General features: G+C 53.6%; 2 protein-coding genes across 10 annotated transcripts; one reads left to right on the top strand and one right to left on the bottom strand.

Annotated features, from left to right (window-relative positions):
• Positions 1-2236: 2236 nt before the first annotated feature.
• Positions 2237-5542, bottom strand: CDIPT (CDP-diacylglycerol--inositol 3-phosphatidyltransferase). 2 transcript variants are annotated; one of them, XM_084881879.1, is made up of 7 exons: positions 5341-5500; positions 5109-5243; positions 4842-4975; positions 4250-4403; positions 3721-3802; positions 3344-3425; positions 2237-3225 (listed from the first exon to the last, which is right to left on the bottom strand). In XM_084881879.1, the coding sequence occupies exons 4-7, from the start codon at positions 4384-4386 to the stop codon at positions 3080-3082; spliced, it is 447 nt and encodes a 148-aa protein (XP_084738005.1). In that variant the 5' UTR covers positions 4387-4403; positions 4842-4975; positions 5109-5243; positions 5341-5500; the 3' UTR covers positions 2237-3079. The 2 variants fall into 2 exon arrangements, with proteins under 2 accessions (XP_084738005.1, XP_084738004.1); XM_084881878.1 differs by lacking the exon at positions 4842-4975 and having other exon boundaries at positions 5341-5542.
• Positions 5543-5889: 347 nt separating this feature from the next.
• On the top strand, positions 5890-12576 carry LOC311621618 (putative protein T-ENOL). Of its 8 annotated transcripts, none has more exons than XM_084881865.1 (6): positions 5890-6564; positions 6850-6934; positions 7185-7338; positions 7594-7627; positions 7812-7869; positions 12279-12576. In XM_084881865.1, exons 1-6 carry the CDS (start codon positions 5987-5989, stop codon positions 12318-12320), a joined length of 951 nt encoding a protein of 316 aa, XP_084737991.1. In that variant the 5' UTR covers positions 5890-5986; the 3' UTR covers positions 12321-12576. The 8 variants fall into 8 exon arrangements, with proteins under 8 accessions (XP_084737991.1, XP_084737992.1, XP_084737998.1 ...); XM_084881866.1 differs by having other exon boundaries at positions 5892-6564; positions 7188-7338; XM_084881872.1 differs by having other exon boundaries at positions 6005-6079; positions 7188-7338.
• Positions 12577-12758: the final 182 nt, after the last annotated feature.

The following is a 12758-nucleotide window of genomic DNA, read 5'->3' as shown; positions in this document are numbered from 1 at the left end:
AATTCCTGCTCCCATTTCTCACCTCTCATTATCCCCTCCACCACTCCAGTTAGCTCTTCTCTCCTCCATGTTCATGGAAACGGTTCGAATCAACAGTTATGCAGTAGCAATGAAATAATTTTATGATTGGGGGTCACCACAACGTGAGGAACTGTATGAAAGGGCCTCGGCATTAGGAAGGTTGAGACCCACTGCAAATAACAGGTTAGGGCCCAAGGGCCAGGAGCCGTTCAGGGACAGAGGGCTCGAGCGCCCGTTGGCTGGAGGAGTTGACACGGGATGAAGGTCTCGCACACGCTGACTGGCTGGGCCAGGCCGGTAGGACACCTGCGGAGCTGAAGGGGCAGCCCAGCTTGTGACCATCTCCCTATCCCTGGCCCCGCCCTCACACTCCAGTTGCCCCGGGAGAGGCCATGGGATTTGCTGCGGCGTTGTTCCCTGGCAGAATCCGGTTAAACAAGTGAGGGAACTCTACGCCACCGTTAAGACCACATATGTGGGCTGCTGTGTGAGGCGGATGTTAAGGCTCTGGAGCCGAGCCAGCCAGGTTGGTCTCCTTTCCTTTTTGGAAAAGGCTTGTACAGTTGAGCACACAGTACAGTGTAGGCATCAGTTCAAATAGAATAAATAATACAAGTCAAAAGCATTTGGGGCAGGGGTAGCTTGTTAGCAGAACAGGATATATCAAATATTTTAAAATACATGTGTAAGAGTGAATTTACACAGATACATAAGCAATGAGCAGCAGTGGTCGCCTCTGGGAGAAGTGAGTGCTTAAGGTGGCAGCTGACTTCATCACCCTTTAAAAACCTGATTTTGAGAGAAGAGGGACATGGAGAGGGAGAAAGAAACATCCATGTGAGAGCATGCCCCCTACTGGGGATTGAGCCCATGACCCGGGCATGTGTCTTGATCAGGAACCAAAACAGAAATCTTTTTAATTTTAACTGATTTCAGAGAGATTGGGAGAGGGAGAGAGAGAAACATCAATGATGAGAGAGAATCATTGATCAGCTGCCTCCTGCACACCTCCTACTGGGGATTGAGCTCGAAACCCTAGCATGTGCTCTTGACCGGAATCGAACCCAGGACTCTTCAATCTGCAGGGTCTATCCACTGAGCCAAACTGGCTAGGGCAAACCAGTAACCAGATGGCGCACTGGGAGATGCTCAATAACAGACACACCAGCCAGGCCTCATCATCCTTTTTTTTTTTTTTTTTGTCTGCAACTGAATGTTTTACCTATTATTTTGAAGATTCCTTCAATGGCCCCATGTGGCCCCAGGAGAGTCCAGACGCCCTCCTGAGCTCCTCCGGCTGCCGGAAACACATTTCAGCAACACAATCTCATCAGGTCCCATTTCCGAAACCACCCTCCGGCCCGCCCTCCGGTGAAAACCAGCCCCCTCCTCTGCGATCTCTTCCAGCTCAAACCCTACCGGCTTCCTGCGATCTCTTCCAGCCCACACCCTTCACCGGCACCTGTCACAGCACTTCCCACTCCTGCCCCCCAAAGCACCTCCCTAACCGCGTTACCAGCCCCCCTGCCGCCTGTGACCTCCCCCAGGGCTCAGCACAGGCGCCGAGGTTCGGCACACACCTGCTGCATTTCAGCTCTCCTGGACATGCGGGCCCCTGGCTATAGGAATCAAATGAGTAACAGCTGCAGACAACCCTGGCACAGGCTCTGCCATATGGTAAGCTCAAAATAGTTTAAAAAAAAAACACAAAAAAACAAAAAAACAAAAAAAAACAAGCCAGGCCAGACAGCAGACAGCTCAGAGGGTAGAGATGGCTGTTTGGAACAGATGCCCAGAACAATGTCTTCTATCCAATAGGTGCCCGGAAAACATTGAATAAGAAACAGTGATGCCCTAACCGGTTTTGCTCAGTGGATAGAGCGTCGGCCTGCAGACTGAATGTACCTTGGCTGTGGGCACACCCCCAGTAGGCAGCTGATCGATGTTTCTCTCTCATCGATGTTTCTAGCTCTCTATCCCTCTCCCTTCCTCTCTTTAAAGAAATCAATTAAAAATATATTTTTTTTAAAAAGTGATTCTCGACCTTCTCAGGAAGAATTGGTCACCTGGAGCTTATTCAAACTGCAGACTTCTGGGCCCATCCCTAGACTCCAACTCTGGTTCAATGTTCTAGAAGCTGAATTAAATATGGTAAGCTCAATATAGTTTAAAAAAAAAAAAAAAGGTGGTCTAAAGACTTCACTGAGAAACCAACTGGTCTACTGGTGGATATTTATTAAGCAGCTGCAATAGGCCGGGTGAAGGTTCGTCTTCCCCGGAGCGACAGAGAAGGAACCAGGAACGTCCGTGCCCTTGAGGAGCTTACGTTCCAGGGACAGAAAACACCAGGGATGCTAATAAATCAGCAGCTCGTGACAGCGTCCTACAGGAAATGAAGCCGGTGGCCAAGGACTGGCGCGGCCTTGGGTGGCAGAGAGGGTCCCTGTGGAATGAGGAAGGAGCTGGCAGTGAGCACGGAGGGAGAGCAGCCGAGGGCCCTCCTTCTTCCCCCAGCTCCCCTCACCCAGGCCCCATTCGAGAGTATGTCCCAGGGAAGCAAGCCCAGGAGAGGGAAGGCGCCTTTATTACCCAGGTTCTCAGAGGACAGAGGACACTGCGATGGGGAAGGAACAGGCGGCCGTGTGCCCGGCCTCAGTCCCTCCGGCCTCCTCTGGCCGGGGCAGAGTCCGGCCCCCCAGCCTCCTGGGAAACGCCCTCACCCATCTCCCTCACACGGGTCCCACAGTCTCAGGCCGAGCCAATCGGGCTGAGCCGGACCAGGCAGGGGTGAGATGCCCAGCCCTCAGGCCGGCCCCTCGGGGGCCCGGAAGCACTGCCTGAGTGGGCGGGGCCTCCCGAGCATCCTTCCTGGTTTGGAGCCGGGGCGGGATTGGCCTGCTGGAGCTTGGAGGACGTGACATCACCGAGGAGGCTGACCCACTTGCAGCTGAACAACACACGAGGAGGACCTGAGCCTGGCCCTCCTGGGAGGAGGAGGGGAGCCGTGTGACACAGGAGACTCCCAGGGCAGGGGGCCGCCAGAGGCCGGAGTCCCCTGTCACTTCTTCTTGGCCCGGTCTGCCGCGTCCAGGGCAGCCATGTTGCGGGCGGCTGTGATCAGGTGGACGACGCTGATGAGGGATTTCATCAGGGCGATCGGGGCCGTGACCCACAGTCCCAGCCGGAAAAGGCCCACGGAGCCAACTGTGGGGAAGGAGCAAGGGCAATGCTGAGAAAGTGGGGTGCAGGTGAGGAGAGGGCCCACGTCTCCCTGGGCCGGCCAGAACCGCCCCCTCCTCCAGCCCGGGCCCTCGTCGCCCACCTGCAGGTCCTTCGGAGAAGCTGAACAGGTAGAGGAGGCAGTAGAAGAGCTCATTCCCGGCACACAGGGTGAACAGAGCAGGCTGCACAGAGAGCAAACGGGCTGCTTACACAACGGGCGGGCAGTGTGCAAACCTCCCACCCACAACGCACACACAGGAGCCGGGCCCATCTCTCTGAGGATGGGGAGCCGGAACTGCTGGGGAAATAAGGGTGTGGCTGGCAGGGAGGAATAAGGAGTAACCTCAGGATATTACTTCCTGCTTCAAAAACCACCTCCTGCCTGAACATTCCCAGGCCCTCCCCACCCCACATCCCAGCTCACAGGGCCGTCCTCCCCGGGGACCAGCTGAGTGAGTAAGCGGAGGAAATGCTCACCCGGGAGGTATAGTAGATCCGGAGCACTGGGTTTCCCGACAGGTCGATCATCTTGTGACTTTCGCTGCCTCGGACCACAGAGCTTGGGGAGAAAGCAGAGGCATCCATGAGCGTGCATTACCACTGACACCCACTGATCCCCACAGCAGCCTCCAGAGGGAGGCGGGATGGCCTCTGCACAGAGGACCGGGAGCCCAGCTGGGCACCACTGTGAGGCCCAAAGCCACACCCTTACCGAGTGGGGACACAGCCAGCATTTAAATGCCACATTCAAAAGCCCCTTCCCGCCCCCCAGAGCTGGTAGCTATTTGGAAGCCTTGGCTCTCAGTCAGAAGAGTTTTAGGGTTTGCTTAATGCAACTGTAAACAAAACTGAAGTTCACGGGAGAGGACCTGCCCATGGCTGTTCAAGGCAGGCGGAAAAGGAGACCTCAGAAGCCTGCAGGCACCCCAGACAGTCCCCCCGCCCCCTCAGCAGGCCAACACCACCCCCCGCCCCCCCACCACCACCCACCCCCAGCGCTCCGGACCTGTGGAGGTGCAGCCAGTGGCTGGCCACGTCCAGGCTCATGCTGAGCTGGAAGAGAAGGGTGGCACGCGGGTACAGCAGGGCCAGGTTGACCAGCAGGCACATGGTGGCACAGCGGTCCGTCAGCATGTCCAGCATGGCCCCAAACCGGGTCCCTGAAACACGGGGCGGTTAGTTGGGAAGACACTGTCAGCGGGCGGTGGATCGACAACAGGGGCCACGTGTGTGTATCACTCTGATGCCAAGTCTCAAAGATGAAAAATGTCCACCATCCACTGCCTGGGAGCAAAGCAGGCTGCACCCCATGGGGTGCGAGGTCAAAGGACAAGGGTCACCATGACGGGAAATGAGGAGGCATGGGAGTGGGGAGAGAGAGTGGTGCAGTTACAACTTATCAACCCCAGAACCAAGGGCCCAGGTCTCAAGACACGGAGGCTGGAGGCCGGAAGTGATAGGGGAAGTCCTGGAGGTGGGCCTGGAGCACAGACTCAACCCTCCAGAAGCCCCCCACCCCCACCCCTGCCTCTGCACCCTCCCTCTGACAGGCCTTCCGGAACCCGGATCTGGCTGTGCCTGGCACATCCAGTCCACACCTGTTGACTGATAAGAATGCCAAGACCCCCAGCACCGTCACTGCCATCCAGGCCAGCTGTCACACGCCCAGCACCACCAGGGCTTCTCCTCAACAGCTAGCTTAGTCCCCTCTACAAAACCAGGCCACTGGGCTCTGCTTTAGAGAGATGAGAACGACAGCGTCCTCTGGTTCCGGAGAACCTGCCCACCCTGGGGTCCCCAGGAGGCAGGAAAGGGAGCAGGGGGTGGTGGCGCCTCACGGCTGGCTGGGGGGAGTTGTCTGTCACCTTGATTAAGGATTCGGGCAGCATATCCATCGAAAGCGTCCAGAAGTCCGCTAAGCAGGTAGAAGGAGGAGGCCGTGAGGGGGCAGCAGGGCATGAAGTAGAAAGAGATGATGGCGAAGACAATCCGGGCATAACCTGGGATGGGGCGGGGGAGACAGATGGGGCGGGATCAGGAAGGCTGCCCAGGGCCCCGCTCCCTGCCGCCCGGCCCGGCGCCGCGGGCAGCACTCACCAATGAGGTTAGGCACGAACAGGAAGATGTTTTCGCTGGGCATCGCGGCGGCCCCCTTGCCCATCCGGAGGTGCCAGCTGTCGCCGCGCGGCCTGCCGCTCCCGCCCGGCCCCAGATGTCACAGCGCGCAGCCCGCCGCAGCCGCAGCCCGGGCCGCCCCAGATGTGCGCGGGGCGCGGGGCGCGCGCACCCCGCCCTCCCTGTGGGCGGGCCCGCGCCTCCGCCCGCCCCGCAGGCGCCGCAGCCCCCAGCCGCGCCCCTCCGGCTCCGGGGGCGCTCAGCCTCCGAGAAGCTACGCTAGCGCGCTCCTACTTCCAAAATTGGAGAAAGGCGAAGAGGCCTTAAAAAATGGCTGCGGCCCCTTTAAGGCCGACAGTTTCCTTTTCCTTTTCCTCCCTCCGCCCCTTTCCATCGGCTCGTACCAAAGTACGGAGGGAGGAGCAGGGGCAAAGGAAGGCACGGAGCGGGGGGGGTCCAAAGAGCAGGGGCCTAGATAAACCTCCATCCTTTGCTTCCTGGCGCGGGTGTGGCCTCCCGGAGACAAAGATAAGGAGGAAAAACCCGGTCGTCCGGCGTCTGCGCGTCCCCGGAGGCCAGGCTCGGTAGTCCGGCCCACGCCGCCCGCGGCCCCGCCCCTCCCCCGCCCATGGGCGCTCCCGGGCTCGCTGCGCGGCGGCGGCTAGAGCGGCCGGAGGGCGGCCGGGCGGGCTGCTCCTCTAGTGCCCCTAGTGGTGGGAGGGTGAGCGCCCGGCTCCACCCTAAGCGCTGCGCCCGCTCCACCTCGGCGCTGGGGTCACCGCCCCCCCCCCCCCCCCCCCCGAGGCGGGTGGAGGAGAAGCCGGAGGAGCGCTCGCGACTCTCCGGGAAAGTGCTCCCCCGCCCCTTCCCGGCCTTTGGTTCTGGAATCTCTGATCTCCTGGCAACGGGACCGCGGAACCCCGCCGACACCGAGGGTCTTATAGGAACGGGCAGCGGCGCCGCCGCCGGGCCCCCTCTTTCCCACCTCCACCTTCCTTCCCCACTCCACTCCCCGTCCCCAGGACCTGTAATAGAGCCCCAAGCCTCCCCGTCCTGCCCAGTAGCCCAAGATCTCAACCGTCTGCCAGGTCGGGGCGGCCCGTCGGCTGCCTGGTTTGGGAAGGGCTGTGGGTGGGAGGAAAGAGACAGTGGGGAGGGGATTATTGTGGAACTTCCCACCCACTTCTCACCCCAGGAAGATTTAAGGCAACGGTTTTTATATTATCTTGTTTTATTTTATTTTATTTTATTTCCTCATCAACGGGGAAAGATGAGCCTGTGAGGGGAGAGAGCGAGGGTTTGACAGCACCCGTCAGGCAGGGGGATTTTTAAGCCCTGCAGTCAGTCCCCTTTCTTCCCCGGAGAACTACGGAGACAGGATGGTTTTTTTGCCTAAAGGCCTGGCTTAACTCGGGGCCTGGGGATGGTGTTGGAAGCGGTTGGAGGAGGTGGGCGGGTTTCTCAATCTAACACCATTCCACCCGCCCCCAGGGGGATGGCAGCCTCGCCCACCAGGAGTAAGGAGAGAAAGGGCAGCGGGCTGTCCCAAGCCGCAACGTCCTTGACTGGAGGTTCGGTGAGCATTGCAGGGGAGTTCTAGAGATGGGGTGAGCCGAAGCAGAGGCCTAGGCTGAGGGCAGACTCCCCCTCAGAGACTCTACCCCCAGCGCTAGGCCCCAGGCCCCAGAGACCGCCCCCCAGTTACAGGGCCTAATCTCAGGGCCCAGCCCTTCAACTCCTTAGATGCAGGGCCCCCAGTCTGGGAGCCCCCACCCAGTGCCCCCCCGTAGGAACTCCCAGGCTGAGCCCTTCTGGTTTCCCTTCAGCAGAAGCCTTCATTGTCCCGTTCTGAGGAGTTCCTGTCCCAGATCAGCACCGAACTCACAGACGAGGCCTTGTTTGTTGCTGGCTACCGCGTGAACCCTGTGCCCTCCAAGAAAATGCAGACACAGGACCAAGGGACTCAGATATACAAACACGGTGATTCCCCCACGTCAGGACCGCTGCATCCCGAGACTCCCCCAGAACTCTGGTTCCAGTTCCGGACCCCCTCCCAGCCATGGCGACCTCTCCGGGAATCTGCCCACCTCCCCCACCTCACAGCCAGACTGCCCCCACCAGCCAGGCCCACTCCTCACTGCTCGCTGGGAATCACCTCAGCCCCCTCCCTCGCCGCCCCTGTCTGTGGCTGTGTGTTTAGGGAGTCATTTCTCTGACTGGGGCCTCTGCTTCCAGAATTCCTCACCAAGACCCAAGGCACGGACACCCGGTGAGTGAGGCTTCCAGGGAGCTCTCACGGTTCCGGGGGGGGGGGGGGGGGGGGGGGGGGGGAGATGAGCCGATGAGGGGAGAGAGCGAGGGGGGATTTTTAAACCCTGCAGTCCTATTCTATTCTGCGCTGAGCCTCGAATTCAGAGTTCTCCTCCCTCTCCTTTCCCTCCCGCCATCTCTAGCTCTGACAGGAGCCATGTCTGCACCAAGGCACACCTTCCGCCGTCCCGCCGTGACCAGGTGTGTACGGGGCCCCCAGATGATGAGGTCATTTGGTAGTAACCAAATATTTAGGAACTTGGGACACAGAAAAGAATGATACAGTCCTTGCTCTTGTAGAGTTCACTGTTTAGTGTGGGGCCAGGTAAGTGGACGGCCAATTACAATGTCGTATGGGCTAGTGAGCACTAGAGGAGCAGCCCGCCCAGCCAGAGATGGAGACAGCAAGAGGAGCACTTGTCCCAGCTTAGTTGGGACAGAAACAAAAGGAATCATGGAGCTTCCTGGAAGAGGTGACACTACAGAAAGAATTTTCCAGGGGAAAATGTGTTAGTAGGTAGGGGTTATACCAAGTGTCAGGCTTGTGTGAGCAAAGGAGAGTCTCAGAGTGAGTGTGAGTATATGTGTGTGTCTTCCTAGGGCGGGGGAGAGGCGAGACTAGAGTAGTTAAACTGTTGGAGTATGCAGGCAAGGTAGCCAGGGACTAATCAAGAGAACTTAAAAGATCCTTATGTGTGCCTTATTAAGATCCATAGTTATTTATTTACTTACTTATTTATTGTTAATCCTCACCCAAGGTTATTTTTTCCATTGGTCTTTAGAGCCAATGTGTGTGTGTGGGGGGGGGGGGGGCGGTGTGGAGGGGAGAAACACCTAAATGAGAGAAACACGTCAATTGGTTGCCTCCTGCATGCACCACAACCAGGGACCAGGGATTGAACCTGCCATCCTGGTACCTGCCCTTGACCAAGAATGAAATCCGTAACCCTTTGGTGTGTGGGCCAATGCTTTACCCACTGAGAACACTGGCCAGAGCAAGATCCATAGATGTTTTCCTAGCCAAGGAGTCATTGAAGAGATTTGAGCAAGATAGGTTGGAATTTGAGATTAGTCATTCTGGTGGTCAGTGGAAGAGTGAATTGGAAAGGGGAGAGACCCGAGGCAGGGAGGCCAGTTAGAAATTATTCCTAGAGACAAAGCTAAAGATGACTAGGTCCTGAATTGTCACAGTGATAGTAGAGATGGAAGCAAGGGCAGGTATAAGAAATAAAGACCAACCCAAAGCAATCTGTTTTTAATACAATTCCTGTGAAAATACCAATGGCATTTTTCATAGAACTAAAAGAAATAATCCTAAAATTTACATGGAACCAAAAAGGACCCTGAATTGCCACAGTAGTCTTGAGAAAGAAGAACAAAATTGGAGGTATCATACTACCTGATATCAGACTATACTGCAAAGCTATAGTAATCAAAACAGCATGGTACTGGCATAAAAACAGACATCTTGATCACTGAAACAGAGAGCCCAGAGATAAACCCATGCCTATATGATACAATGGAGTAATGACAAGCTATTCAGTAAATGGTGTTGGGAAAACTGGATAGATTCATGCAAAAAAAAATGAAACCAGACTACTATCTTACACCAAATACAAGAATAAACTCAAAATGAAATAAAAACTTAAATATTAAGATCTGAAATCATAAACCTCCTAGAAGAAAACAGGCAGCAAACTCTTGACATTGCACTTAGTAATATATATGAAATATATATATGAAATATATCTCCTCAGCCAAAGGAAACAAATAAAAATAAACAAATGGGGTTGCATCAAACTAAAGGTTTTTACACAGCAGAAGAAACTATCAACAAAACAAAAAGACAGAAAAAAAAAAAAAAGACCTATCTATTGGGAGAAGATATTCACCAAGGATATATTAAACTAAGAGGCTAATTTAGGGGCTAATATCCCAAATATATAAAGATTTAAACAACTTAATACCAAAAACCCAAACAATCCAATTGAAAATTGAACAGAAGACCCGAATGAGATATACACATGAAGTCACACTAATCATCAGAGAAATGCAAATTAAACCAGAATGAGATATCACCTCACACCTGTCAAGATGGCTATCATCAGTAAATCAACAAAGTGTGGGCCAAGATGTGGAGAAAGGGAACCCTTGTTCACTGATGGTGAGAATACAGACTGGTGTAGTCACTATGAAAAACAGTATGGAGGTTCCTCAAAAAATTATACATAGAACTACCTTATGACCCAGCAATTGCACTTCTGGGTATTTATACAAAGAAATCAAAAACACTAATTTGAAAAGACATATGCATCCTTGTGTTCACTGCAGCATTATATGGAAGTAACCTAAATGTCTATCAATAGATGATTAGTACATATATACAACAAAGTATTACTTGGCCATAAAAAAGAATGAAATCTTACCATCTGCAACATGGATGGAACTAGAGGGTATTATGCTAAGTGAAATAAGTCCGTCAGAGAAAGACAAATACCATATGACTTATTTGTGGAACCTAAAGAACAAACTAAATGAACAAACAAAACAGAAACAGACTCACAGAGAACAAACTAAGGGTTGTCAGATGGGAGGGGGTTGTGGGATTGGTTGAAAAGGGTGAAGGATTAAGAAGTACAAATTAGTAGTTACAAAATAGTCATAATAAGGATGTAAATAAAGCACAGCATAGGGCACATGTGTCAAACACAAGGCCCGCGGGCCAAATCCAGCCCGCCAGGCCTTGCAATGTGGCCCGCACCGCGCTGTCATCACTGCACTCGCTGTCAGTTTATGACATTGTCAGTTTATGACTGTTCAGTAAACCATTCGGCCCGCGATTTAGGCTAGATTTTAGATTTTGGCCCCTTCTCTGATTGAGTTCGACACCCCTAGCATAGGGGATGTAGTCAATAATATTGTAATAAGAATGTATGATGCCAGGTGGGTACTTACCAGGTGGGACCACTTTGTAACTTACATAACTGTTTATATAGCTGTCACTATGCTGTACACCTGAAACTAATATAAAATAATATTGAATGTCAACTGTAATTGGAAAACAAAGAAAAATAAAGACCAGGAAGATTGAGTTTGGTAATTGATTAGAAATATTGGGGGGGGGGGGGATGCAGAAATCAGATGACTGGAAATGCCCTGTGGATAGCTGGAAATAAGGCTTCAGACTCACTGAAGCTGTCTGATCTGGGAGGGAGGCGGCATTTGAAGGGTGTGCAGTTGCCCTAGGCAGGGTGGGAGGTGGCGAACAGAATAAGAAAGAAGAGGGTGCTGAGGATGGAAGCTTGGGAAACCGCTCCTTTTAACAGATTGGCAGAATGAATGTTGACCTATGAACCAGGATGCGGAAGGACGGAAGGATAAAAAGCCATTCGACCTATGAACCAGGAGGTCACAGTTTGATTCCTGGTCAGGGTGTATGCCAGGGTTGTGAGCCCGGTCCCCAGTGGTGGGTGTGCAGGAGGCAGATGATCAATGATTCCCTCATTATTGATGTTTCTCTCTCTTCCTCTCTCTGAAATCAATACTTTTTTTTTTTTTTTTTTTTTTTAAGAGACTGGCAGAGGGCGGGGAGAGGGATTCCTGAAGAAGGCATAAAGGAACTGATAGTCACCAAGTGTTTATTGAGTGTCAGTATATGTCAGGTCCAGCAGGCCATGCAAATAGTCGCGTGTCTGACACAGGCTGCTGCTTCAAAGGTTCACGACCAAAAGCAGAGGCAAATACAGCTCACAACCAGCCCTGTTCTTGTCCTCCAGGATCTAACTCCAGTGCCTTTGGGACATTTGCTCTCTCCAAGTTGGTGTTGGAAGCAGCTTCAAGTAGCATGAAAGCCCGGGCCTGACTAGCTAATTTGCTGTTTACTTGATAGCCTTGTACGAGTTGCCGCCCCTTGCCCCGTGTGTCAGATGGGAGCCTCGGACACAATGCCCTGTGAGGGCCCTGCCTGCCCACATAGCGGTTTATCTTCCTTCCCAAATGATACTTCATTGGGGATTTCATCCTGAGCTAAATAACACCCCTTCTTCCACCCGCTGGCTCCTACTGGTCCCCGGAGACTTCCCTTATGCTCAAGAAAGAACATGGAAGCTGACAGATATTGGAATTGCCCCTTGAATTGTAGGACATTGTAGGTGGCGAAATGTTGGGTGGGGGAATGAATAGATTGGGGAGGGTAAGAAAATAGGTGAATAAATAAATGGTAGATAAATTCATCAGTTTAATAAGCACTATGTGCCAGCAGTACTCCAGGAGCTGGAGTATAGATGTGAGCCAAGAAGAGTGCTGGCCTACAAGTTTAAGTGGGGGTGGGAGTGGGTGATTAGATGGTAGAGACATGGTTGGGGCATGAATGAAGGATGGATGGATGGACAGATGAGTGGACAGATGGATGGGGAATGTTGGGTAGATGTGTGAATGAATTGATGGATGGAAACAGAATGGTGGGTGGGTAGATGGGTGATAGATGAGGAATGGTGGACGGATGGATGGATGGATGGGTGGGGTAGGGGTTGGATGGATGGGGAAGGATGGAAGGATAAAAAACCCTGCGCCTTGGATCTAAAGAGTCACAGCCTCTCTTTCTTTTCCAGGGAGCTCTGCCCAGCAGCTTGACCTCCGGATCCGGAGGGTGATCCCAACCTTTTGGTGCTGCTCTCGGCCCCTCGTGCCCTCCCCCACTCGGTCCCTGTACAACATGCCTCAGAGTTCCTCTTTCACAGCTCATTGATCACTCCCGTTTGGGGGGGACTGGCCGTCGTGAGCACCATCACCCCTGAAGCCTCCAAATGTCTGGAACCATCACACTCCGCTCCCCTCGCAGTGGGCAAGGACAGCGCCCGAAAACCAAGGCTTTAATAAAGGGACAGATCTTCCTCCTCCCAACCCAGCAGTGCTCGTGTGACTTCTCTGGCATGGAGATGCAGGAGTGGCCTCTCTCTCTCTCTTTGTTTGCCAGATGTGTGGGCATATTGTGGAGTGGTTTTAATTCAGGGCGTTATCTATCAACCCGCTGGCAGAGGTGAGCTCACAGGTCCCAACCAGCCTCCAGCCAAACGAACACCGTAAGGTCC

This window comes from Pipistrellus hanaki, assembly GCF_964339955.1.
Source record: "Pipistrellus hanaki genome assembly, chromosome: 4".
NCBI lineage: Eukaryota > Metazoa > Chordata > Mammalia > Chiroptera > Vespertilionidae > Pipistrellus > Pipistrellus hanaki.
The sequence above is the reverse complement of the archived record's forward strand: the minus strand, read 5'-3'. Positions and strand labels throughout refer to the sequence as shown.

What these genes read in the sequence shown, in the direction of transcription:
- CDIPT (XM_084881878.1), bottom strand. Translation starts at nt 5,404, where the DNA reads ATGGGCAAGGGGGCCGCCGCGATGCCCAGCGAAAACATCTTCCTGTTC. An exon ending in GTTCGTGCCTAACCTCATTG is followed by an intron (nt 5,244 to 5,340) that starts GTGAGTGCTGCC and finishes GCCCCATCCCAG; the next exon opens with GTTATGCCCGGATTGTCTTC. An exon ending in TGCCCGAATCCTTAATCAAG is followed by an intron (nt 4,404 to 5,108) that starts GTGACAGACAAC and finishes CCCGTGTTTCAG; the next exon opens with GGACCCGGTTTGGGGCCATG.
- LOC311621618 (XM_084881865.1), top strand. Translation starts at nt 5,987, where the DNA reads ATGGGCGCTCCCGGGCTCGCTGCGCGGCGGCGGCTAGAGCGGCCGGAG. An exon ending in CGTCCTTGACTGGAGGTTCG is followed by an intron (nt 6,935 to 7,184) that starts GTGAGCATTGCA and finishes GTTTCCCTTCAG; the next exon opens with CAGAAGCCTTCATTGTCCCG. An exon ending in CGCCGTCCCGCCGTGACCAG is followed by an intron (nt 7,870 to 12,278) that starts GTGTGTACGGGG and finishes TTTCTTTTCCAG; the next exon opens with GGAGCTCTGCCCAGCAGCTT.